At 37.7% G+C, this 27,126-nt stretch overlaps 1 protein-coding gene across 2 annotated transcripts in view; it reads left to right on the top strand.

The window, feature by feature from the left end:
* SH3GL2 (SH3 domain containing GRB2 like 2, endophilin A1) overlaps positions 1 to 26,406 on the top strand; it is an 89,509-nt gene extending 63,103 nt beyond the window's left edge. The window contains exons 2-9 of one of the 2 annotated variants that reach the window (XM_038125001.1): positions 7,790 to 7,858; positions 10,081 to 10,153; positions 14,197 to 14,340; positions 16,265 to 16,398; positions 17,470 to 17,628; positions 19,030 to 19,133; positions 22,334 to 22,464; positions 24,915 to 26,406. In XM_038125001.1, the coding sequence (XP_037980929.1) occupies positions 7,790 to 7,858; positions 10,081 to 10,153; positions 14,197 to 14,340; positions 16,265 to 16,398; positions 17,470 to 17,628; positions 19,030 to 19,133; positions 22,334 to 22,464; positions 24,915 to 25,114 (1,014 nt within the window). In that variant the 3' untranslated portion in view covers positions 25,115 to 26,406. The remainder of the gene's footprint in view (positions 1 to 7,789; positions 7,859 to 10,080; positions 10,154 to 14,196; positions 14,341 to 16,264; positions 16,399 to 17,469; positions 17,629 to 19,029; positions 19,134 to 22,333; positions 22,465 to 24,914) is intronic. The other variant, XM_038125002.1, reaches the window with a different exon arrangement.
* The last annotated feature ends 720 nt before the right edge of the window (positions 26,407 to 27,126 follow it).

Raw genomic sequence — 27,126 nt, 5'->3', positions numbered from 1 at the left:
AGAAAGAAACCTGAGAACTCCAGAAATTTTTAGTGGCTTTGGACTAGTTTTGCCTCTCTCTTAGAACTTTCTTACCACCACCCAGTGGAATGAGCTGCTTGCATCAAAGAAACAGGCAGCTACCAAATTTTTTTTGGCACTCTGAGAAATATAGCCCAGATGTCTTCTTTCTTTGTGGCAGTGCAGTGTAGGGCAGGGTTCCCACTACTGATGGGCGGTGAACTTGTAGGAAATGTGGGTCTGAATCCAGATCCCTTTGCACAAAAGTAAAAACATTGGGCATTTTATTGCCCAATGTTTTTGTACCAGTGACACCGGTCACTGAGAAGAATTTTTGTTTAATTTGTTCAGCTCTCAGGAAAAAACACATTGTGGGTGTTAAAATTAGGTGTCACTGTTGCAGAATTGGTAGGATGCCCTGCTTCCAGAGTAGTTATAGTAGGTTTACTATAGAGAATGACAGAATCATGGTACTGTTGTCATTGGAAGTAGGGATGTCATGTAGGAATAGATTCTCTGCTCCTTTCCTGTACTGCAAAAAAACAGAGATTGGCGTGTTTTCCAGCTAACACAGCCACCTTTTTAATACCAATTTCTTCCTTTTCTCATACTGGTGTCCTTCTGGGGACAGAGAGTGTTGAAAAAAGCACACAGTGTTCTGACTGTCTTCAGCTCTCTGTCAGCTTTTGAGCTTCTGCCAGCTTCTCTTTGTCAGCTCCCAAGGCCACTCTAAACTTCAGAGGTGCTGGGGTTGTGACCAGCTTTCTGGCTGAACTTAAACTTTGCAGAGAGCCAGCCTCCTGAGGTGTGTGTTTGGTAAACAGGCGAGACTTCAGTAATAAGTTTAACTATGTGAAATTAATTCTGTTATCATGGATGCATTGCAGTGTCTCTGCTATCAGCCCGCTTCTGTTGCTGGAATGCATAACACCAATTTCAGTTTTTGTTGGCCATAGGGTAGTACCTTCCTCAGTTGTCATGTTGTGGGTGCCTATAGGCAGGGACTTCCCTTACAGAGATACAGCATGGAGCAGTATTGCACCAGCGCTTCTTCAGCAGTGCCTTCCCTGATCTTAGCCTGTTTTATTTCACTTACCAGAGGACAGCCTCCAGTGTGATGCAGCAGCAGCATTGCAGCAGAGTCTCTGCAGTAGCTCCTGTCAGGGCAGAAGCTTGCGGCATACTTCCATATTGTGCACTAGCGCTGAATGTGAATGACTTCCCCTGCATTGCTGGGGTTGCAGAAATTCTGCAGTATGGTCCTTGGTAGTAGTTAGAAAGCAAAAGGCTGGATCAGATTGAAGGAAGGATTTTTCCAGCCACCCTCATCCCTCCCCTTGGAATACTCTGGCTGAAGATGAAAAATCAAAAAAGAGATTGAATCTAAATGAAAAGAGTAAGAACATGGGACAGGTTCACAATGCATATTTCTTACCATGTAAAAATGCTGAAGGTTGCAATCCTTACCTTTGTGTATCCTTCTTGAGGAGAAATAGTTCAACTGAGATATTTTGCTTTTGCTCCACACTGGCATTTCTGGACAGCCTGTCCCACAAGGAGTTTCATTCATGGTTTGACAGGCTTTAGCAATGGCCTGTCTTTCACACTGACAGTTCTTGTGTCTTACGTATGTCACACCTACAGCCAATTTCCCTGGCTTTCTGACCTGCCTTCAGGCTGTTAGTGGAATTCATAAACAGGGCTGTGGGCCCTACTAGCAGCTGTGAGGACTAGCAAGGCCAAGCTATTGTGTATATATATAAAGGGTATTTAGACGATGCTTTGTGAGAGAAGAAGGCAAGCCTTTTAGAATCCAGTCATAGCCTTCCCTGCTTGAGTTTCCAAAATTCAGTTTACTTCCTGGTCTTTGAATAGCACACTTTATTGTTCACACTCTGAATCCAGCAGCAGAGTCAAGGGAACATTTAAGGGTGAATAAAGCTAGCCAGCCTGTGGCTAGTTTGGTGTTGTGGTAGAACAGGCCAGCAAACAAAAATTTCTAGCAGGAAGAAAGTGATTTCAGTGCCATCAGGGGACAGAGTATATTATTCCCTGATTAAATATATCTACTGAGTGACAGAAGGGAAAAAGAAAAGATAATCTCAGGCTTGTCTGTCAGATGCTTACCTAAAATACATCACGAACATTTCTGCTAGATATGCTGCTGATGGCAAGCACTAGCAGGTGCAAATTAATGCTATTTTCCCATGTGCTTTCGCAAGTGCATTTCTTCATTTTGCTATGGAGTAAGCAAAGCCTCAATGGCATGATCAGAGTCTCAGTGAAAACAGGACATAAAAAATGAAGTTCTCTGGAGATTCATAGTTCTCCAAGTTTTTTTACTTTTGTCTTTCACACTGTCTTCATGACCCATTACACCTTCTGTGATAGCACAGGTGTCCATATGCTCCTCAGTTCTGTATGGGAAGGATCTTCTGGTGCTGAGCTCCAGCTGGCATGGTGGCCTTCCATTGTGGCTCTACAGCTGAAGAAGAGAAATTTACTAATTAAATGTAAATGGGCATTACTGTAACTCAAATGTATGTAAAATTTGGATCCTAATTTCATTTTACTACTAAGCTGGCTTTTTATATTCTCATGTTGTGTTCTATTGACAATCTCTATTTCACACAAGTTGTTTACATATTTAAAAGAAAAATAGAATAAAATTCAAATACTGTTAAATGCAACATTGAGTGTTATAAGCGTTCCTTCTGAAATCTATTGTGTTTAATGGAAGTGTGGGGTTTGCTCAATTTCGCTAACAAATAACTACAGTATGAGTCAAACACTTCTGGCTTCTTGTGAGATTTATCGCATTTGTTGAGTTTCCTGAAGCTTTCCAAAACTAATGATACTGGCTTGTAAATGAGGACTACCCTTATCTAGATGGTTATTCTGGAAAAATTGAGTGAGATTGCTCTACATCTGCTGAAATCATTTTCAAAGTATGATATGGTGCTGTGAATCAATACTGATGTTTTCTACAGCTTCTTAATATTTCTGAGATAAAGTATCTCCATACTAATCTGGAAAAGTAATTTTTTTATTCTATATATTAATGCCAGTTGTAAAAGAAGAAGTCTAAAATGCAGCTAATTTACATACGCTTTTGTGGTGGGTTTGTCTTACAGTTCCTATTCAAATTTATCTGAGTAAGCAGAAGAGCTCCTCTCTTGCTGACTGTTATGTCTGAGAATTGTGATTTGCCGTGAGTTGTTTCATAATGTACAGAGAACCAGGGTCATGATGATAAATCTAAATTACAGATGTCACATGTTTTCTGTGGTAGCAAATTCTGATACCATAAATACCAAACAGTGCAGGATTAGCCAGACACAAAGATTAGTCTGCAAGTGGCAGTTTTTTCCTTACTCTAGTGTGTGGAGTGACAGAATAAAAAAGAATAATAAAAAAAAAGATCTTGGTTAGAGACTGTGCTTTTTTTTAAAACAAATATGTTCCTTTTCGAATATTTTGTCCTGAAAATCCTGCAGTGCTGGAAAACCTTCACCATGTATACACAGACTTCTTCCCATTGAAATTTGTGAAATTTGTACTTCTTCCTTGTGTTTGAAAAGCTCACAAAGCATCACAGCATATTGGAGCCTATTTGAAAATTTTTAACTAACCTGAAGATAATTCCATAACTGTTCTTGCTTATTGTGACAGAAAAAAACTCAAAATGGCAAAAACAGCATGGAAGAACTGTAGAAATCTGTGGAAGAAATACTGAGCAATCAGGAATGAGAAATCAATAGGGTGACTTGAATTTAATGAGCATGAACTACAGAGAGCATTTTCTTTTTCCATTGTGAATTTGTGAGCTTCATTCATTAATCTTTCCTATAACTTTCATATTAATAAAAATTTTCTTTCTACCAAGCTGTTCACTGTGTGATAATTTGATAGGACACTGCTGTCAAGAGCCTTCCTTTGAGGAATAGAAAATTGTGTCATGGATATGTATTTGGAGTTAGGAATGCATGCAATAAGGAGACTGTTACTTTTCAGTCTTACTTTGGTATGACCACTTTGCGAACAGGGCATTCAATTTGCATGATATGGAAAGGCAGTGTATTGTGTTGGTAATTATTAGAAACAAAGCTGCTATCTACACTTGCTGCCAAACTAGTATGTCATTAAATTAATCAAGCTGCAAACTCAGGTGACTAGAGTCTAATGCAGGTCTTACTGCATTTTCCAGTTTGGCAGCATCATACCATAGTCTTCAGCATTTTCTGGTAGCGGGTCTTTGACCTGGGAATTGTTCAGAACTCTGGTACAATGCAGTGTCCTGGAATAGCTGTCCAATGCGTGTTTGATTTATATTAATATTTTGTGAATAGTGAGAGATGACAGCATCAAAGACGCACCTTTAGAGGACTACCATGTGAGATATTAAGTGATCATCCCTGTATTCTATGAAAGGTACTGGAATTTTCAAGATATTCATAGTGACTGCTCAAGCATTCTTTTATCCCTTGACATACTGCATTGTAACACAGCAATACACCAAAAAAAAAAAAAAGGGTTATTTGCACAAAAACATGAAAAATGGAACAAATGGCTTCATAACTATGACTTAACAAGTTTTGTTGTTTCACATGAAATCCATCTACCAAACCTCATTCCTGTTACTGTGGCTTATGTTCCAGCTCCTGTGAACATTCACCAAAATACATGTTCTTAATATTAGTTGCCGGGGAAATAAAAAAATTCCCCTAAGTGTAAGAGTCATGCCAGTTTTTTTGTTCCCACTGAAACCATTCTGACCAGCAGATGTCAAATTCATATTCTGCCTGGGTGGAAATAGGATCATTATAAAATTGGAATTTACTCCAAGGGACTATATAGCACTGGTTTTCAGTCAAATAAAGTATGAAGATACCAACAGTAAAACATGACATTATTAGGGGTAGAAGAAGTCTGTATATTCTTGATTCATAAAAATGTTTTCAGGATATCCCCTCATTCCTTTAAAAAGCCCAATTTTAGGTCTGTTGTAAAGCAAGAACCAAAATGTTGATGCCTTAAAATGACATGGCATGGAAGACTTTCAGTTTCTGGGTAGCTGTAGCTGTTAGCTGATGATGTTCCTGGGAACTTCTGAGATCAGATCCTGAGCTGATGGAAGCTGGCATGGCTTCATGACCTATGATAATCAGGTCTGACAATCTTAGATACTGATGGAGTGGTAGCCTGAGTGGAATGTTTTAACAGTTTATTTAGAGGATGAATATAAACAGGCTGAAAAATATCTCTAAATTTAGTCAATACTACTACAATGGCATAGATATGGGCCCTATTGCAAATGCCTTTCTCAGGCTCAAAGGTCCCACCTGACTACTTTTGATTTTGAAATTTTTTTTGATTTTTGGCATTGAAAAGGAAGTGTGGTACCATCTTTTGAGCAGATTATCCTCTTCTGACTCAAGGGGCAAGAACTGTTGAGGGTTTAATTTTATTTTATCCTTAAATCTGAATTCTTAATTTAAATTCTCATCTCTGACTGCTTGAGTGACTGTGGTCTTTAAGGAAAAAGAACAAAATCAAAACCAAACAGTACTTAAATTTTTAAGTGGGATTTTGGTTCAGCTAGGTTTTTTTGTGAGGTCTGTCAGTGTTTCTCCAAACCAGAGGTTTGTCTGGATAATGGAGTTGAGCACGGTTCTTTGAGGGCATGTGATGTAACTATCCTGAGAGAAGAGACTCCCAGCCCCAGAAGAGCTGAAGACTCAACAGCTCATCTCTCTCTCTCCTTTGACTCACTCGTTCGTAACAGTACTTGTCACAGAGCTTTACAAATTAATTTTCTGCTTAGCACATAGTATTTTTAGCCACCTTAAATGAGTGATTCTGGATGGTAACAGTGAGCCTAATATTGACAAGGTAAGCAAAAACTGAAAGCAAGTCTAGAAGAGAGGGGTGACCTGCCTTTTTGACTATGCAGTGACGGCTCCAGAAGACTGTTGGGCTGTGCTTTTAAAGTGTCATGCAATCCTCAGCTGGAGTGGTGATGAATGTGAAAGAAAAGAGCAATTGCTATAGTTTATAGATGTGAATTAGGATATTTAGGGCATTTGTGGGGATAAAAAGACATGTCTTTGCAAATCTTCATCAACCATGAAAATATTTCAAAATGATGAAATGTGGAGCTACAGCCAAAAAGGGCTGGGAGATTAATTATTTTTGAGTACTTTGTAGCCTTGGAGTTGAAGTACAGATATTAAAAATCTATTTTAAATATTAAAGTGCTAGCATGTTAGCATACTGTTATTTTCAGTGATGTGAAATCTTTATAGTAGGAAGCTTCTGTGCAGATTTTGTCGTATTATCTGTAGTAGGATATCCATTTGCAGAAGATTCATTCATGAAACTATTTAATAAAAACTTCTAAAACACTGAAATTATCCCTTGTCCACTACTCCTAACAGTGCTGTGTTTGATTCTTCTGTGGCACTTCACTTCTCTCTGTGGAGCACAACTTTAGTAATACAATCCACACAAATTCATTCATATTTAGATTATTGATGAGAGGCTGTCTGTATGGTTTTGCACATCCCTATTGTACGGGAAAGATTGGGAAATACAATTCCTTGTTTTTGTCATAGTATTGTTGTTTAATTAATGCACCATTTTGGCTACTAATTTGTGAGAGGCTGACAGAAAACAAACAGAGATGATAGCTATTTCCTATTGCACAGATAATTACAGCCTGCACTAGTAAGTGCTTGGCCATGATGCACTTACAGCTTTGTTGTAGGGAACTGAAGTGAATTTAAAATCATACAGATGTCTGGATTTTACTAATTGCATGTCAGTGACTGTGGGTATTCCTCCTCTTTACACTAAAAAAATAGTATAGAGGACTTACCACAGTAGTTAAAACCAAGAGGGGAAAAGTGAAAATGTTATTTTCTTTCTTCTTGTTTGTTACTGAAATCACTTCAGTGAAATCAGTAATTAATAACTTATATGGTGATGAATTTCTTATGACAAATACCCTCCCAGTGAAAGATTAATACATTCACTGAATAATATGCATCTGATTTAGTTGAAGGATTATAGCAGTAAAAGACTTTGTGACTGACAATGCAATTGTTAAAATCCATTTTGAATGGTGCTGGATAGCAGTTACTGTTCAAGTCTGTTATTGTCAATATTACTGACTGTAAAAGGAAACAAAGTTCAATGTATTACATTGTATCAAGCAGATAAAACAGTAGCACTATTCAATTTTCCAATTAGTTTTCAAACTGAATATTTTATAAAAAACCCAGAGTATTTGCTAAAGTCAAATTAACAGAGTTCCCTTTATTTCTTTCTATCTAGAAAAGTAAGTTAGGTATTTTATGTATAACTTACATAATACTCAAGCTATTTCATGGTGTGAATATAGGGGGTTTTTTAATCAATCTGTCTCTCTGTCTATCAAGTTTATGTAGAAACTCTTGATTTTTACTGGTGATCTACTTCGAGTTGACTCAATATCTGAAAGTTCTCAGGCATGGGTGCCTCTTGCCTTCTGAATGGCTTCTTACTGCTTTGTTCTTAGGTGTGGCTTCTATCCTTGGTCAAAGACTGAGTCTCTGAGGCTTAAGCAATAATATGTTATTCTTGAAAGTTTAACTTTAAAGTGTGTTTGAAATAAGTTTTTCAGGAGTTATAATCTTTACTGTTGTACTAACTTAACAGAAAAAAAACCTAGCATCTCTACAAGGAAATGTTGTAAATAGATTTTTTTTTCAGTTGTTGCTGAATCTGTTGTTCTTTTTTTTAATTGCAGAAAGTGAGTGAAAAAGTAGGAGGTGCAGAAGGAACAAAACTAGACGATGACTTCAAAGAAATGGAAAGGGTAAGTCTAAATACAGCATATATTCATTATTACCATGCATTTTTTCTTTCTAGGATAGGAATTTCTAAGGTTTTGGTCCCGGAATCACTCAGAGAATTTTGAAACACTTAGCTTTTATTCAGCAGGACTGTGTTTTCAGTTTTCTGTTTCTTTTTGTTTTCTAACCAAGGGATATGTAATGTATGGCACTCTATAAAGCAAATTCTTCATTCAGAGATTGGGGCTGAAGTAGCTGCAAATTAGCTACAAATTAGCTGCATTTAAACTTTTTAGAGGACCTCTGAAAACTGAGTCAGTCTACAAGGCACCCATTTCAGTGGGGAAGGGTGCTGGTAATTCTTGGCTCCTTGAGTATCAAGGCTCTAGGCATGACAGTGGCACTGGGGTATTCATTCACAGATTCAGGGGTCCTGTTAGGCAGCCTCCACTGGCAAGGTGCTTCAGGTAGATGGGGCTAACCCTCCAACAAGCTGTTTGGTGAGGCTGGCAGTGATAGCCTTGAGTGTCACTGTGGAGGGGAAAAAAGAGAAAAAAATGCCTCAGCTGTGTGTGGCAATGATAGTATTTCACCTGAAAGGATCAGTAGGGGCAGCGTTCTTTTCAGGCTTCAGCTTTCAAAGGTACTATCAAATCTTGTAATAAAAGCTTATCCTAGGAGATTTGTAAGGTATGTATCTGATACATAACTCTGATTAAGCAAAAAAGAAGCTTTTTATCTGTACAATTGTATAATGAGGTGAGGAAAAAAACTTGGATGGGAAATAAAGGGCATATACTTTGTACTTCTTACAAAGAAAGCACAGAGCTAGTTTCTTTCTCTCAGCTTCTGTTTAAGTGGGTAACCAGTACAGGCATTCCTACTGGAAAATGTTAACAAGGGTTCAGAAAACTGGGGTAAATTGGACATTGCAACAGCCAGGTGTGGGTCTCACATCATGCTTGTGGGGGGGATGGATTGGCAGCCCAGGAGACAGGAGCACTGAAAGCTGCAGAAGGAATGGAGTAAATCCATCAGTTGCCTCCACACTCCCCATCTGGCCCTGTGTCCACTGCCAGCTTTTCTGCAGGTAGTGGATGTGATCCTTCTGCACGTCCCTGGCCTTCTGTTCCCTCACCCTCACTATCCTCTGCAGCCTCCTAGCCATTTCTGTGTTCCCTGCCAGGCAGTTCAGCTACTTATTCACCCAAGTCTGGCAGACCTCTCCTGCTTCTCTGAGTAAAGGATAGAGCAAGACCCAACAGATGGCAAATGGCAACAGAAAACAGGAAGGACATGATGACAGCACGATGCAACCAACCTGTCTCAGGTGTTCTTTTTTAAAATAGGAACTTGCCATTATGATAAAGGAGTTCACTCTGTGGGACACAAGCTACCCTGCAGAGAAATGCAATGTGTCCTCATAAATACAGAGTACAGGATATTATGGGGATTCCCCAATCTGCCAAAGCAGCTTTTTTTCTCTGAGACCTGTTTCTGAGAGTAAGAATAATTGCGTACTTTGCTACATTCAGTCTAGGATGTGGACAGGGACTGCTTCCTAAGAAAGGAAGACTTCTGACTACAAAAGAAAGTAGAAGAAAGTAATGCTATTTAGTTCTAAGTTTTTAAAAATTCTAAATATGGGAATCAGCCAGGGAGAAATAAATCGTTAGTGCATTCATGCTTATAGGTTTCTTGAAACTGGGAACTGAGTGATATCTAGTCTTCCTTACCCCAATTTTATCAGACATTTCTCTGGAAGAGATAAACAGCACATTTTATTATTAGTGGTTGGTCTTGAGTGTCTTCTGCTTTCCTCTCATTTTGCCAGTTATTAGGGGATCAAAGATAGACAGTTCTCAAAAAAGCTGTCTGTGACTGTTCTATCAAAAAGTTTTCCCTATTGTGAATGGTTCCCATGGGGATATAAAGAATTAGCCCTGTACAATAATCAAATGCATCGAATGTATCAATAACAGTGTACCAAATCCCTAACCCATTCTGAGGTACTCTATGCTAATGGCCTTACTTGAGAATGGACGTGCTATAAACGGAAATGGTGGACTCATACTTTAGTAGTTTTCCGGGTATTACCACTGTTCTGGTACCAGGGCTGTTCTGAAGCACATAAAAATAAAATTTTAAGAAGAGTTAAAAACATTTATAAGAACAAAATGAGAGAAAAACTTCTTCCTTTTGTCTAACTTCCATTTTTCTTTTTGTTTAACCCTCTGTCCTCTAGAAAGTGGATGTTACCAGCAGGGCAGTTATGGAAATAATGGCAAAGACAATAGAGTATCTTCAGCCAAATCCAGGTAACCTAATTTCACAATTTCACAGTTTTGCAGCACATCTTGGAAAACTTCTTCTTATCAGTATGAAGTCTGACAGATTTCATCCTCACTGGTGCAATTAAGGTTGACACAAAATTGGCGAAGTTATGGTAAAGTAACGAAGATGAGTACAGGCCTCTATGTTACGCTGTCAAGGTGAATGGAGACTGGCTTTGGAAGACTTTGTTTCCCTTCTGAGCCTTCTTTCTTTGGGTGAGCAGGCAGCACATGCCCACAAACCAGGTCCACTTACTTGTAGGAGCCAGTGTGTCAGCATTGTGAGCCTGGGGCCTCCCCTGAGGCTGGTGATGGCTGTGGCTGCCCAGAGCAGCAGCACAGAGCCTGCAGCCAGTGCCCATCCCTCAGCTCCAGCCAGGAGCTGCAGGCGCTGGGGCAGCTACAGCTCTGGCATGGGTGCAGCCCTGGCATGGGGCAGCTGAGGCCCTGCCATCAGCCCACACGGGGGATAAGGGGAGGCATGGTGGGAGTGTCTGCATGAGGCAGCTCTTTCCTTTACCTTCCCAGTCATTTGCCATGTGAAGGAAAAGGACCAGGTGGTCCTTGCAGACCATGGAAAAGCAAAGTTCCAAAGCAACTTCCTTCATGGCACAAGAAGAGATACAACTTTTCCTCTGCTCCTTTGACAATTTCCCATCCTTGTTACAGAAGAGGGGTGGTGCGAAAGAGCTGTTGATGTCATACCTGGAGAAAAGGGCAGAAAATCAAGTGTTATCAGATGAGTCTAAATTGAACTCTCAAAATAGAAACTAGTGAGTCTTTTCCATAGGGAGATGAAAGAGCAGGTTCAATTGGGCTGATGGAGTACTACATGTTCCTCTTTTGCCAAAGGTTTCTCACAGGAAGGGGTGATCTGGACCTGCAATAAACAAGGAAACCATTACATTGAATATTACAGAGATTTCTGTAGTGATCTAGGAACATAAGTGTTTTGATACTAGCATAAGTCAATGCCAGCATCACTGTTAAGGTCAATGGAGTTAGCTTGTGATAAATCACAGAATCACAGAATATGCAGAATGGGAAAGGACCCGCAAGGATTACTGGTCCTGCACAGCACCACCCCCAAGAGTCATACCATATGCCTGAGAGTGTTGTACAAACACTTCTCAAACTCTGTCAGGCTGGTTCTGAGACCACTTCCCTGAAGGTAAAATTAGGCCTTCTGTCTACCATAAATACCTTAGAGTTTCATGGAACTACAGACCAAATTCACACATTTACACTGTGAAATTATAGTCTTAATAGCTAGAAATAAATTTGAACTGCTGTGAAATGTTTCAACTCAATGTTTCAAGTGTGGTATGCTGAAGGGGAATTGCCGCTACAGATTAATTGGTGATTTTTTGATGTTAGACCACAGAAGAGAAGATAATATTTTGATAATGCTGACAGAGGATTTGGAAAAAAAAAAAAGGGGAGGAATAGTATTTACAAGTTCAAGAACTGCTAGACAGAAAACAACGATGACCAGAACAGTTTCTATGTCAGCAGATGAAATTCTGTTTATGACTTGAGTCCACAGCTTCATTGCTCATCGTAATGTACTCTGCAGGAAAAGCAACAGGATTGGCAAACATTATGGGGATAGTGATAAAATTGTAACTGCTGTCAAACTGCTGTTAAGCAACACTGTGTAGACTGAGTAATAAGCTTTGGCTGTTTAGTGCTTCTCTGACTGCCTTCTTGACACATCTGAGTGGTTATGGTTGCTTTGAATCGTGAAACAGGCTCATGGTAAAAGCAGATGGCAAAATTTCTGCAGGTAGCTACAGGTGTGATTTCAGGCACACCTGAAATTTTAAAATATGCAGTGCTGCATGAAAGAACAGTTTCCATAGTCTAGCTACATATATCTTCATCTGCTTGTGACATGTGCAAGTAGAATCAAAAATTAACATCATTAATAGGCAGGGGAAAGATTCACTTTCGTCCCTATATAATGAGATCATGTTGTTCATTCCACAGGTAAGAGGAAAGGAGGACTTAAACCTTTTCAGCACTCACTGATCTTAGATGGTTTTACATTAGTTGCAAAAGGGCTTCCTATAGTGAGAAGAATTAATTTATTTTTTCAATAAAATAAAAATTTTTTTCTTTTAAAATTCTCCCTGCAGCTGTATTACCTTTTATGTGGGTCACAAAAAATGCCATCTTCTAGTATTTCCCATTTGCTTTCCCATTTCATAAAAATTAGGAATATTATATTGGGAAAAGGGAGGGTATTTACTTCACATTCCTTGATAAATAACATGTTCCTGGAAAACACTTGGATAACATAGTACTGTGATACTACAAATCACCTGAGTCCATAGTGTTTTGAAACATCAATTAAAGAAGTATGCATCATTGTCTAACTTTTGCTTTCTACTCTTACTTTGCTTTGTACAAAATACAGCCACTTCATTTTTTCATATTCCCTCTTATATTTCTTTCTTTAATTTCTCAAAATACTCCATTTGCTCCTGATTTAATTCAGCTTGCTGCCTCCACTCCCCTGACTAATTTTGTTTGTGCCTTGTTTTCTTTTGTGCTTCTGCATTTTCTTATTGCCACCATCATTTCAATGACATTTAACTTCATTAAAATGCAGTTTCTTATACTGAACAGTCAGCAAGTCTGCTGACTTTAGTTTTGTAGTGGGTAGAAACAGAAGGCATGAAGAAATTCAGACGTTGAAAAACATAATCTGATGGCACACAAGGGTAGTGGGAAAACTAAAAAGAAGATAATTACTAAATATTAAAAATACATTGCCCTTTCATAGCGGGTTTTCAGGCCAAATAAGTACTGTGAGACTTGCCTGATTATCCTGTATGTGTTTCCATGTCTGTACCTGTGTGAACAAAGGCTGAAAAGTGAAACATACTCCCCAACAAGATCTCTCTCGTGATATGCACTTTTAACAATAAATATATGAAAAACATTTGTTGACTCCAGTCTGCTAATATTTCATTTTGCTGAAGTAACTTGTGCAAGGCTGAGTTTTGACCAATGAAATCAGCACACAACAGTGTGAACTAATAATGTTTTGTCAACAGGAAAACTAGTTTTAAGAGCATCTTGCAAAGTCAAGTGTTTGCAAGGGAGAAGGGGGAATTCATAGCTGCCCTCCAGTAGCACACACAGTAATGTAGATAAGAAACATGCTCTGCGTCTGTACTGCTAGCAGTAGAATTTAGATGGAAAAATTTGAAGTCAAGTGGCATTACCTAATTCACTGTCTTCAGGCCATTCACATGCTGTAGTTGCAAAAATTCACTAAAGCACATCAGCAAACAACATAGTTCTTTTATATTTGCTGTCTTTGTTTCCATCGATTACAATATTTGTGTTGTGTCTTTTAATATTTGTTTTTCAGGTGTGTGTCTGAAATAAAATGCAAGCTGAAGTATGGTTGAAAACCTTAATGAAGTAGGAGTTTCCCTAAATCCCCATAAAAAGCAAAAAGTGTTGCAAAGGTTACAGCACATCATGTTTGGGGACATAGGCTTTCTTTTGTGTTCTACAACCAAAAAACTTTCAAACATTTAAAAAATGGGGGGCGTACCATACCACATTGTAATCTTCAGTGTACCTAGTCTTTACTTTTTCTTGAGGGTAAGGCTGGCTCAATCTGGTATCCATCTGGAACCGAAGGATTTTAAGATTAAGATGAATTTGGAGATATCTTAAAGATTTTCTTCTCTGTCACATGTCAAACATGCTCTCTTGGGAGTGTTCCTGGGTTTACATCTGTCCAAGTCATTTCAAGGGAAGATTTGTCTTAGAAGTTCAGGACAGAGACTCCTCTCTGTCTGCCAGCAAAATAAAAACAGTATTGACCAACAGTATTTCATTCCTTTGCTCTAAAAAGAATTAATGTAAAACAGGGCTTAGTCCTAAACTTACACAGTATCTTTAAAATAAGTTTTAAGTTGCTCAGATAATTTAAACACAAGAATGGGTTTATGCCTGTGTAGGCAAACAATTGCATGCTTGTAACCTCTGTCACTTGCCTTCTTCAGCTTCCAGAGCTAAACTCAGCATGATCAACACCATGTCAAAAATTCGAGGCCAGGAAAAGGGACCAGGCTATCCTCAGGCAGAAGCCTTGCTGGCAGATGCGATGCTGAAATTTGGCCGAGAACTTGGTGAAGAATGCAACTTTGGTAACTTATTTACTTCCCTTTCCATTATAATGCAATAAAAACGGTAGGAAAATTTCATACAGCTTTCATTATTAAAGGGCTGCACTCTTATAGAGGAAATACATCTGCAAGAAGCATTAGAGTTCTGCTTCTCTGCAACAAGTGTTAGAATTCTGCTTCATTCAACTTTTCCTTTAAGGTTGGCGTAGGCCTGTTTTTTTCTGTCTTTTGAAGATTTGACTAGAGAAACTTTTTGTATAAATGGAAGTCAAATTATTTCCATTTTGACCCATAGGCTTTAGCTCTCTGTCATAAATTGGGAAGCTCTGGCTGTGTTGGATTGAGATATGTACCTGTACAGAATTTGTATTATTGTCTATGCATATATAGAACAAAGTGCTTTTGTCCTCAGAATTCTTAAACCAGCTGTTACTGTTGTCATTGCAGGCAAGGAATAAAAACTAACAGATTTTTAATAGGCTTTGGCCTTTTTTTTCTGACCAAATTCCACATTTTAAGGCACTAATGAGCACCTCTGTCTTCCCTGTTAACTGCTCCTCCCTCCAAGCCCAAATGAGTTTACAGCTGTCTGAGTTACAGATGTTAAATTGGCTCTTAAAACTATGCTCTACAGTAGAGTTCTTATTATAAAAAGATGACATTACAACAGCACACTTTCTGTCTGTCTGTCTGTCTGTCTGTCTTTCTGTCCTGTTTGTGTGGACTTCTCTGTGGCCATTTTTACATGACAACACAAGGACCCTCAAATGGGACTGTGGAAATCCTCTTTCTCTTTGAACCATCATAAAATTATTTTCCTGACATAAAGACATATTGAATGGAAAAAGTACTTTCTTACTTGTTTTATGTAATTCACTATTAAGCTTGACAGATGTAGCTTGATTTGTGCTAAATACTACTGATTTTTTTAATTAGTTGCCTCTCATTTATTACATTTCAAATAAATTTTTAAAAGGAAAATGAAGAGCTAAAATAATCTAGTTTCTGCAACTTGCTTTATATTCTGTGACAACTGCACTACCATGCAGCAGAATAGATACAACAATTATTTTCACATTCTTAACTAATAGCATCTATTACAGCTATTTGTCATTCCTTGTCCAAATCTGGAAGGCTCTCTCATTTTGCAGTGTATTGCTGGCATCTGCTGCTTGGGAGACAAAGCTTCTGATTTCTCATATATTTTGGTTTTCAGACCCTTTGTATTCTTTGAAAGTGTTGTTTGTTTTTGTTTTTTTATCTCTAACCTATACCTCAAACCAGGAGGTATGTTTGAGCTTCTTGTTTTTCTTTTTATGGAGCAGAACTGAAACAGAGTGGTAGTTTTTGTGGCCCTCAAGTTAATCTTGGAGGAAATTTCAAAAGGCATTTAGGGTTAATGAAGTTTATGAGCTTCATACACCCACACTTGAGCAGTCTGTGTAGTAGACCTCTCAAGTTTAGTAGTACTTATGAAGTCTATAGTCTCATAAAAAAAAAACAAACTTTCATTAAAAAAAAAATCTGTGAAATTCTTAAGAATTTTTACATTTGGTACTGTCACCAGTCTCACTGATAGAAATGGGGAGACCTAGACTATTTTTTAATGCAGTGAGGTGATGATACCACTGATTAAATACAATTCTGTTCTAGCATATTTATTTCAACAGAGTGGGGAATGAACGGACAACGAGGGATGTGGAGGAGCCTGTCTTGACTCATCATAGAACCACAAATTAAGCTGTATTACAAGGCATGAACTCTGGTGTCTGCAGGAGTGTAAAATCTATGTTGCTCTTTCACATAGTGCATCATCTTCTGTTTCTTTCCTAAATTTGAGACCTAAAATGAAATACTAACTGAAGTTGCCATGAAGTCTCCATGACTCAGTTTCATTCTACGGTGATTTGAAACAAACTTATTTTGACTGAATATTTTATTTCAGGACCAGCACTTGTTGACGTGGGAGAAGCTATGAAGGAGCTTTCTGAAGTCAAGGACTCTTTAGACATGGAAGTGAAGCAAAACTTCATTGACCCACTTCAGAATCTCCATGACAAAGATCTGAGAGAAATACAGGTATTGCCCTCAATGCAGCATTCTAATAATGCCAAGTGTGTGGACTGTCTATGTTTAGAATTTTTGTTAGTTGTGTAATTTAAAATGGGGCATTCAGGTTTGAAATTACCTGATTTTTGTCTCTTTTGGCTTGAATTTTGCTTTCAATTCTGTATCTCTTGATGATGCTTTAGAAAGGGAAAGATAAAAATTTGAACATTTTTTGATGGCAAAATTTTCAGTCTTATGCAGGCAAGAGCACAGTACTCTCATCTTGCCATTTGAAGGCTCATTTCATAAAATGGATGTACTGATGTTTACATGCCATTTTCTAGTATATGACAAATGCTTATCTGCGTAAGTAGCTGCTCTTCTCAGATCAGTAAGTCTTTCATACTGTTAAATGTATGTGGATGAAAGATATCTTGGACTGTTTGATATAATTTGGAAAATGGGTAGTTATAAATATCATAGTGCATGATACATTGATTCTTCTGAGAGAAAGTAAACACCTGAAGTAATCATGCTCATGCTGGTAGCATTAACTTCTGTCCAGTTGAACGTGGCAGCAGCTAAACAAGTGAACATGAATGTTACCTCAGGTAACAATCTAGGAAATCTTCAGTATAAGCTAGCATTAAGATAATTTAGTGGTCTAGTAGAAATGATAAAAATAAATCCTGTGTTGCTTTGTTTATGAATGCTGTTACACAGACAAAAATGTAATAAGTTGTGCTTTTAAAAGTATTTCCTCCTGACCATCTAGGGAAAAAACATAGTGTTCAGGTAATTCTTCATCAGAGTTAAAAAGCAAGAAATCTGTGTATCTTTTATAGAGATGGCAATTGAAGTTGTCCATTCTGCCTGGCCTCTTACTAGTCTTGGTCTGTCATTGAGATCGTTGCTTCTTAAATGATATGTAAACCCACATATTCCATTGTTCTGTATTTCTTGCCTCTGGGAAAGGGTTAGTAGGCAACAAACAACATATGCTTCCAAGTGTGCATGGACTACCTGCTTACAATGCAATATCAGGAAGGTTGGGGAAGGTCCTTTATTTTCTGCTTGCATTTGTGTTTTTTGGTTTTTTAGCATCACCTGAAGAAAATGGAGGGTCGACGCCTGGATTTTGATTACAAGAAAAAAAGACAGGGCAAGCTCCCTGATGAAGAACTTCGTCAAGCTCTGGAGAAATTTGATGAATCAAAAGAAATTGCTGAGTCAAGCATGTTTAACCTTCTGGAGATGGATGTGAGATAACCCTTGTTAATCTTTGTCCAGAGTCTTAGAAAGATAGTGGAGGCACTTTCCTCCTTGTTGGACACAGTGAAAGGCTCAGAACCTATAGGAATGTAGAGCATGTTCTTGTAGGAACAATTTTTTAGGTATTTTATAGGTAAGTGAGCTAGAGAATGAGTCCTCTGTAGCATCATTGTGCTTCCTAAATGCAGAGCATTACTTACAAAAACAAAGTATCTTTCTTCTTAGAATTATGTAAATATAACTGTTTATGTTTACTTGTGGTTATAGGGTTTGGGCCAAGGCTTTTGCTCAAGTGTGTGGGCTGCTGAGAGGACTGTAAAGATCAGAAATTATGAACTCATAACCCTATGGTCTCTGCTGCAATCAGATGCAATAGTGAATAGAAAACCCAAAGTTACTGTGACTGTTCATATCTGACTCTGCAGAATATGTTTTGCTTATATATTGGTTCAGATTGAGCATTTTCTAGGTTTATCTAATGCTCTATTTGTAATTAATGTTGAATTTTTTTAATTAGTAAGAAAAAACATCTCTATAACACATCAGCTGAGGTTTGTCTTATAGAATAAGTAGTCAAAGGTAATCAATTTTAGGTATTTCTGTTGATGTGAATTATTTGATTTATTTTAAGTACACACCTAGTCTAACTCCTCATTTTGTTACCAGATTGCTGTAGAGGTGCTATAACAAACCTGAAAATATTTGCATATAGAACTTCGTATTTGCATAGGAAGATAGCTGCATTGAAATGAAGGAAATATAACAAGTTTGTAGTTTTAATCTTTGTAGTCACATCTACACCCATGAGTGCAGATAGTGCCGGCAAACATTACACCATTGTGGCGTTGTGCACTATGAAAACCGCTAGCAATTGCACTGCCCGCAAAGTGGAGATCTGGGTGTTTTTTCCCTCATGAAGTGGAATGCTCTCTACCCTCACCACAATTATTCTGCATCCCAGAGTCTGTAGTAACTTTCTGTTTTGATCTGCTTCATAGGTCAGAATACAATAGAAGCATGACCATAGTCCCTGTGGTTCTGCACCCTTCAAAGGCAGGGAGGGAGAAGGTGTATTATGTTCTCATTACAGTCTCGTTTTTACTTTCATAGTGTTTACTGAATGTGGTAGCTCTGTAGGCTGTTGTTCATGCAAATCAGCCATGGAGAGATGATCAGCAGAGAAGAGTTGCAGTTACCATTCCAGATCAGGTCATAATCAGATGTGGTAATGAATAAAGACTCATACGTAAATATTTACTGCTAACTGAAAAGATGAATCAAGGTTTTAGAGAGATAAGTTAAACTGCCTTTGCAGTGGACAGTGGTCTTCTCTATTGCCTGAGCTTTTACTATTCACCTAACATCTGATGTTTTGATGTTGATCCTCAGATTGAACAAGTGAGCCAGCTTTCTGCTCTTGTGCAAGCCCAGCTGGAATACCACAAGCAGGCCACACAGATCCTACAGCGAGTTACTTCTAAACTGGAAGATAGGTAATGCACTTTTTGTAAGTTTCTTGAATAGTTTGTTAGTTTTACAGAGGTAGAAAACCTGTGAGTAGAATGCAATGCTGTTATCCTTCTTGACTTGGTACTTGTAATTTTATGAAATCAAGGATCATTTCATTAGATGATTGCAAGCTGAGATTTAAATGTTTTGGAGGTGCATCTACTATCATCTTTTCCTGAGTTCAGGAAAGCACCTCAGCTCAGTAAAGCTATCAAACATGAGTTAACTGAAAGTAAGTGTTTATAAATATTGAACTCAGTGACACTCTCAACTTTGGATTCCTTACTATTTGTGCATGTATTCATAAAGTGTGCTCATTCTGAAAGAAGATGTTAAAAATTGATTTTGCGAAAAGGGTATCTTGTTGCATTCTTATCTACCTGAAAATCTTCCTGAGCCAGTACTGAGACCCTCATTATTAATGACTTTATTAAATATTCCTATTATCAGATCAAACTTGATACAGGACTTGAGCTATCTCTTCCATCCTCGTTTGTATAACTGCATGTGCTGTCAGAATTCCTACAACATCTTTTTTTAAAAGAGTTTCATTGTTTTTACTTTAGAATTTTTCTTTCCATCAAATCAAATTGATCAGCCTCTCACACACATATCCTTCTTCAAAGAAATTTGACATTCAGGGAAGGTTTCTCTACTAATATGGTTCTGGCAGACTCCTAGAAAAAGCTGGTTATAATTCCCAAGAGGAGATAATGTTCACATACTTAGCAAAGGCAGCTGTTTCCTGATGTCATTAGTATAGATCAAGTTGCTAATACTGCTGGGTCTGTTAGTATTAATTTTCTCAGAGCATGCATCCTGAAAACCTCATTCAGTTCTGGGTCTTGAAGTCTTTGTAAGTAGGAGCAGCACTTGTTTTGGTGGGTAGGCTGTTGTGCTGACTTTTCCTGGATACAGTTTACAGTACTGTCTAAACAGCTGGCAGAACAATTTTTAGCACTTGCAAAAGAGAACTTCACTTTCTTTATAAAAGCATTAAAAATTCCTCAGGAACAGGTGTTTTATCTGGTAGTCCATAAATTATGCCATTAAGTGAACATACATCTCTGCAACAGATTTCTCTTCCTCTACCAATTCAGATGATCCTTTGCCATTTTTAAATTTCTGCTAACTGGTCAGTATTTTTACTCCAAGTTTCAGCTGTGAATGATTTTAGCTTTGCGAGGACCTCTTATCAGAATGCTATGGTAATTTGGTTGAACTAAATCTTTTCCATCCCTAATTGTAAAGAGGCTGCTGGCTAAATCATACTTTATCCACACCGCTGGACACAAATTGAGCGCTGTGATGTGTTCACGGCAGAGATGAGTCAGGGATGTAGAGCTGTTACTATCAAAACTACTAGTCTTTCCCTGCTGGTGATAGGCGGGTAGCAAGTAATGCATAACCCCTGGGGTTTGGTTGGGTTTTGGTTTTTTTTTGACTGTACAGACCAGAAAATAAATCAGGATTTACTTTTAAGCTGAGCAGATTTGTTACTGTTCACTGTCATTGATGTCTACAGCCCATTTTCTCAGTACTCTTTGAAAGAGTGAATGGAACCTGTTCATGCTGGCTTCTGGCATGGACAATGTCTTATAACTACCAAGACTGTCCTCTGCAAAATATTCACAAAAGAATGTTTTAAGCGTATGAGATAGACTTCAAAAACTATGAAAAATTTAAAAATTCACTTGTCTTCTATTTTTTCTTGGCTGTTTAGATTAGACTTCAAGACTTTCTTCAGGAAGTACAAGTGAAAGAATTTCATTTCTTTTCTACACATTAGGCATAAATGAAAGGCATAAATATCCTTAAAATGCCATGATTCGAGGAACTGGGAAATATTAGGAGCTTGGCAAACATTGGGAAATTTTCAGTAAAATTAATAAAAACTGGAAGGTCAGCAAAGACTATTTTAAACTCTGTTTTTCACCAAGTGAAGTGGGGATGCAGTTTTCCCAACACAGTATCATGACAGAGCAGCTGGGAAGCAGGAATGGTCTCCTTGGAGGTATTTATTTTCTTAAGAAACATGGCTCATACTGAGCTTTTGGGTAATTTTTAGTAAGTGAGTAGAACAGTCACCTTATAGTTCATAATCTGAAAAAAATGGTGTTTCATGAAAGCATTAAGTGTAATACAACTAGTTTAAGTATTTCTTAAAAATTTTTACAGTCTTGAATTTTGCTAATGAGTGAAACAAAATCAAGGCTTTTTTTTAAATTTCACCACTTCAATTATTTAAGGGTTTTTTTTGTGGGTTTTTTTTTGTGTATGGGTTTGGTTTTTTAATGTGAAAGAAAAGCACTCTCTAGGAAGTGACTTATATTGGTATTTTGGATGGTGAGGAAAACCCTGTTATAGGGATCAAAAATCAGTAAGTTAGATGCAGATCTTTACAATAGATAAATCAAAATGTGCTACCAGCAGCAAATCTAGGGCAGATATAGAAAAGGTTAGAAAAATCAACTTGTCTTGTGAGTACAAATGAAGTGTTGTTTCATAAGTGGAATTAGAAATACATGTGGTAGTTGTTCTGCATAAGCTGCTCTGATTCTGTTCATCACTTCCTTGGATTTTACCCTGGAATCTGTAAATAGTCCCTTCCCTAGAAACTCTAGATTTCTCAATAAATTAATGATAAATAAATGGTTGTTTTGAGAGTAAGGAAGAATGGACATTTGTCCTTTAGTGAAATGAGTATTCCAAATTACAAATTAACCAAGTCTGCAGCAGAAGTCAGTACATGCACATGGAGTCTTCTTACAAAATGACAAGAGTTGGCATCAATCAACTGAATAAATAATGCTTGCAAGGATTAGAAGCAAAAAGTCATGCTAAAAATGGGGACAGGGATGTTTGTATAGCCCTTCTCAAAGCATCGATAGTCATGTAACAAGTTTTTCTTTATTATGAGATCTGTGTTACGTGAGAGGTAGATAGACAAATTGCTAGGTTTCTAAAAGGAATGAAGAATTAAGAGCTTCATGGCACAGTCACATTGGCCGGTTTTGGTAATTTAAACTCCTGTTGTAAACAAAAAACTACTCCAAATGATTCAGCTTGTTTACTATGGATGATTGGTGGATGATAATTTCAGCCTTGGAAATAAAGGCACTTGGTGCATCTCATCTGCTAACAAGATATTAACTCTTGACATTTAACCTTCGTGTTTTGGCAGAATAAAAGAGGCGTCATCTCAGCCCAGGCGAGAGTACCAGCCCAAACCCCGTATGAGCCTGGATTTCTCGACTGGTGACAATACACAGCACAATGGAGGAATATCCCATGCCACCACACCTAAGCCATCAGGTAATGTCAGAGTTTTGTGTCCTTGCAGGAGTTGCATGCTTTCTTCTGGAGATTAATTTTTCCATGAGGGAAAATGAAAATGGGGTAGTATATAGAAGAGAGATGTTTGAACTGCTGTTTCTTTGGGAAGTGCTCATATCCTCAGGCAAGAGAACAGAGATGGATTATCCACTGCTTTAAATGGGACTTTTGGTCAAAAATTTATTTTGTCCTAAAAGATTACCCTGAAATACAGATCTTTACAAAACTGGCATTTAGAAAACCAATATAATATTTGAAAGTTTTTCACAAAAATGCAGAAACCTAAGGCCAGCCAGACTCCATAATCATATCCTGCTTTTTAAAATCAGGTATTCTAACACAATGAACCTGAGTGTAAAAATAACTGAAAAGAAAAACTGAGCTATATGAGCTATTTTCTTTGTCCAGGTAGGATCGGCACAAGCAATATTAACCATTAGTATGAGTGTACATAATTACTGTCTTTAAGAGTGGTTTATTTAATATCAGCACATACCATGGAAGGAATTACATGGAATTCCATACCATGGAATTATTATTTGTTTCTTACACAACAATGATCTGTTATCCCATGGTATGGTGAGGGCTGGCCTCTGTTCTGACCCTGATTTTAGTTATTCCAGTTTACCTCAGTGACAATTGCTATCCCATTCCACCTTGCAAGAACTTGCAAGGTGTTTTTGACTAAATCTTTAGTCAGGATTTTCCTTCTTTCCATCACATCCTGATTTCATGCTTGATTTTCTCCCACGTATAGACAGAAAGAGTATTTCCATTTGGCTCTGACAACTTGAAATTATCTTACACAACCTTGCAAACTCTTAATAATCTCCTTACTATGCTGACAAGGAGAAGGATATAATAGAGATTCCTAGTGCATTAGTGTGGCTTGAGTCTTGCATGCTAGAGCTCTCCTCATTCCACCAGTAATTTTCTTCTTTACTCCTTTTTTGTTGTGTCATGAACAGTTGTCTGTGCTAAGCCAGAGCAGACTGATGTTCATGCATCTCTCCAGCATTTATATTTCCCTCTTCAGAGAGCAGTATTTAACATTTTCTTCAGTAAGGCTTTTTTTTTTTTGAAGTGTATATTGGTTTCAGAGGTACACCTTATTTGAAAATTCTTGTTTATATGTTTGGAGTGATTAATTCAAAGAGTTTATTTGCTAATTCTTCTAAATTTCAGCTGGTAGCAATGAGGATATCAAACATGCTGTAAGGCTTGTTGATGTCAGCACAGTAGTCTTCATGACAAAGAAACCAAAATACACTCTGAGCATTATTCAAAGAAAAGAAAATAAGATTTCACTGTAGAATTTAATAAATTAAGTCTGGTATTTGAAAAACTTGCTCTACTGAGATCTATAGAAATGGAAAGTTTTTGTTCTAAAATAACTCAAGATGGGCCTTCTAAGAAAATTGAGCACTCAAAACACATATGCAGAATGTTTAAATCTGAAACTTACTCATCTTAAAGCCAGTATTCATGAAAAAGTAGAATATATATTCTTAGAACTATCATTATGGTGAAGTGGCAAGTGTGGGATCATTTAGACCAATGAAAGTGTATGAACTTTTACTGTGGAAATTCAGGTGGGGATATGATTTCTTACAATTTTGTGCTGCTAAATCCTAAATATTTTGACCAGTAAGAATTTGGTTTTGGTAGGCTTGAAGCTACAGAGATTTCAGGAGGAGGGAAGAGGGAGTATATTTGTTAATTTCATATAACATATGAAAATCCAGTCAAACTAATGACTTATAGTAATATCCATTAGCTATCCTAAAGAGTTTATGGTCAGATGTTCCTGAATTAGCATATTAGAAAACTCTCAATTTCAAACTTCTTCTGAATCTATCCTGATGGCCCTGCAATAAAGTGTTTTGTGGGAATGGAGAATAAAAATCTTTGGAGGGGTGATACTAAAATTAAGAGGATTAGGAGCAGTGATATACCTGTACAAGTGAAATTTCCAAATTAAGGGGAAGCACACAGTTATATCTTCACTGTTGTTTTAAGCTACCATTTACACTACTTACCTGAGGTAAACAGACAAAACATCTCTCTGCCAATAAAGCTGGAAATATGTTAGGGCTTTTGCTTAATTTTTTGTGTTTTATTAACAAATAAAAATTAGCCTCCAAATTGATCATAGTTATGCTTTCAGGTCTGGGCTTGACTATAGCTTGGTTATTTTGGGATTCTCAGAATTCTACCAGCAGGCACTCAGAGTAACTAAAGACTGTCAGAAGCTAATAGTTGTCTTCTAACAAAGTTGTTCAGTCCAAATATCGGTATTATCGAAGAACTGTGATCAGAATATTAGTGAGAACAGAAACTGCAAAATCTGTCATTGGTAGAGTCATAAAATGGGTACTCTTAAGTGTTGAGGTTTTTAAGCATGTTGTTTCTGTGTTTCTTCTCCTCAGGTGTTCACATGGATCAGCCATGCTGCCGAGCTCTGTATGACTTTGAACCAGAGAATGAAGGGGAGCTGGGATTTAAAGAGGGTGATATTATTACCCTCACTAACCAGATTGATGAAAACTGGTATGAGGGGATGCTTCATGGCCAGTCAGGTTTCTTCCCCATCAATTATGTCGATATTCTAGTTCCGTTACCCAATTAGGAATGCTGATCCACCACCTCTGACACAGATAGCTGTGTCAGCACCACTGCTTTCAAAATGCTGCTTCTTACACCTTACAAGTGCAAACTGCAGTGGTTAGAGTTACCGATTCCTAATGAGCATCTTTGGTTTACGTGTTGTCATACTATGTGGTGGTGATGCGTTGTATCTTCTGAGCCAGCATAGCATGGATTAGTTTATTGACTGTGCTGGCCTGGTAGTAACCAGAGCCATTAGTGAGATGAAACGGGGAAGATGATGGCAAGCAAAGCAGGTAATTCATAGTGAAGTAGTAGGAAGTGAAGGTGGTGTTGGGAAGATAATGCCTATCACCACTGTTTTACTTTTTCAGTCTTAGTTCTCTATAAAAAGAGGGAAAAGTTCTTGCCATTCCATCTTTCCCTTCCTAATGATACAGTTCACACAGGTCTAACATTGACTAACCAGAATTGTATCTTCCAACCAAACTGGCTGGCTGTTCTCACAGAGAGAGCATAAGCGTAGATCCTCTGGTTTCTCAGAAAGTGAACCACTGTACTGTGTGTCCTGCTGCTCTCTGCTAAGTTTTATATTCTTAATTATTGTTAAAAGGCCTATTTCCCTCCAGAGGTAATCTGTAAGCTATTAAATGGGGATTCCTGTAGTAGAAATGTTGGACCACAAACCACCTGAATTTGCCCTTCAGGAACTTTTAGCATGCTCACCAAAATGCCAGTAAATGGGCAAGATGGGGAATAAAACTGGCATTTATTTAATGTTTCTTGTCAAGTCTTGGCACAAAACCTTGCTGCTTAAGCACCAGATATCCTTTGTAAACTCATTCACTGAGGAATACAGTAACCAACCAAACACAACCCTCATTTCATTTGTTTCAGTCTGCCATGTGTTCTTTGAACATCATTTGTGCATACTCTCTCCTCAATGAGGACAAAATAAAACATGTTATTTTTCTGTTGAGCAACTGAAGACACGTGGCTGTACATATAAAAACATTTCCCATCTGTTTAGTTGGTTCTCCTGTGTTCCTCCTTCCTGCACTTGGTGTGTACAGTGCTGTGCCTAGCTTCTTGGCATTCTTTTGGTAACAGTTGCAGAAGTTCTGTTAGTTTAGTTATCCAGAGTTCTATTTATCTAAATTGTACAGACTCTATCAGAGGTTTAATGTGCTGCTTCGAATGTGCCACTTCTGTACTGGATGATGTGAAATGAAGACAATTCCCTACTGCTTAATGTTTAAACTATATCATGGAAAGTATTGTTATTTCAAATAAATGCTGAGAGAATAACTAGAATGATGTTGTGGATTATTGCTTTGTTGCTTTAAAATCTGCTTTGATAACTTCATCTAACAAGAATTTTATTTTAGAAAGCATATTTCTCATTTCCTGCAAATGTGAAAAATCTTTCATTTTTTTGGCATTATCTTTTTCTTCAGTCAAATAAATGTCATACATATATCTCATGCCTTTATAATCAGGATGAACTTAACAATGACCACATTAAATTAGTCTCTCAGTGACTAGCATGCAGTCTTGTAGATACAAGTTATTGCTTATCAAAGAACCCTGGCATCCACAATATTAATGAAGCTTAAAGACTTGGTAACTTATGATTTATTTATGGTTTAAGTAAAAACAGAGATATTATTACAAGCAAAGTGGACTTGACTTGGAGAAAACTAACTTAAACCAATTCAAGTATTTTTTTTGCAGTGAAAACAAAAAGACTCACTTTTCCTGTCCCAGTTCCCAAGCTCAAATTCACTCCTGACTCTCCCCACCAGCTGCTCACTGGCATGGGTACTTGTAGGTGTACAGTATGTCCATAAAAGCTTCTCTCTGCTGCTTCTCCCTCCTCATTTTTTCCCCCTTTTCAGTGGTGAGTCAAGCACAGGACTCATTGTGAATATCTGCTGGTGTTTCACGGACTGTCTCCACCTCATTGTTCTTCAACCTTGGTGTTCCCTCTGCTAAGAGTGTTTCTCACTCTTATTTTCCCCTTCTTCTGCTCTC

This window comes from Motacilla alba, chromosome Z (assembly GCF_015832195.1).
Source record: "Motacilla alba alba isolate MOTALB_02 chromosome Z, Motacilla_alba_V1.0_pri, whole genome shotgun sequence".
Lineage (NCBI taxonomy): Eukaryota > Metazoa > Chordata > Aves > Passeriformes > Motacillidae > Motacilla > Motacilla alba.
Note: the sequence above shows the minus strand (reverse complement) of the source record. Positions and strands in the feature narration are given on the sequence as shown.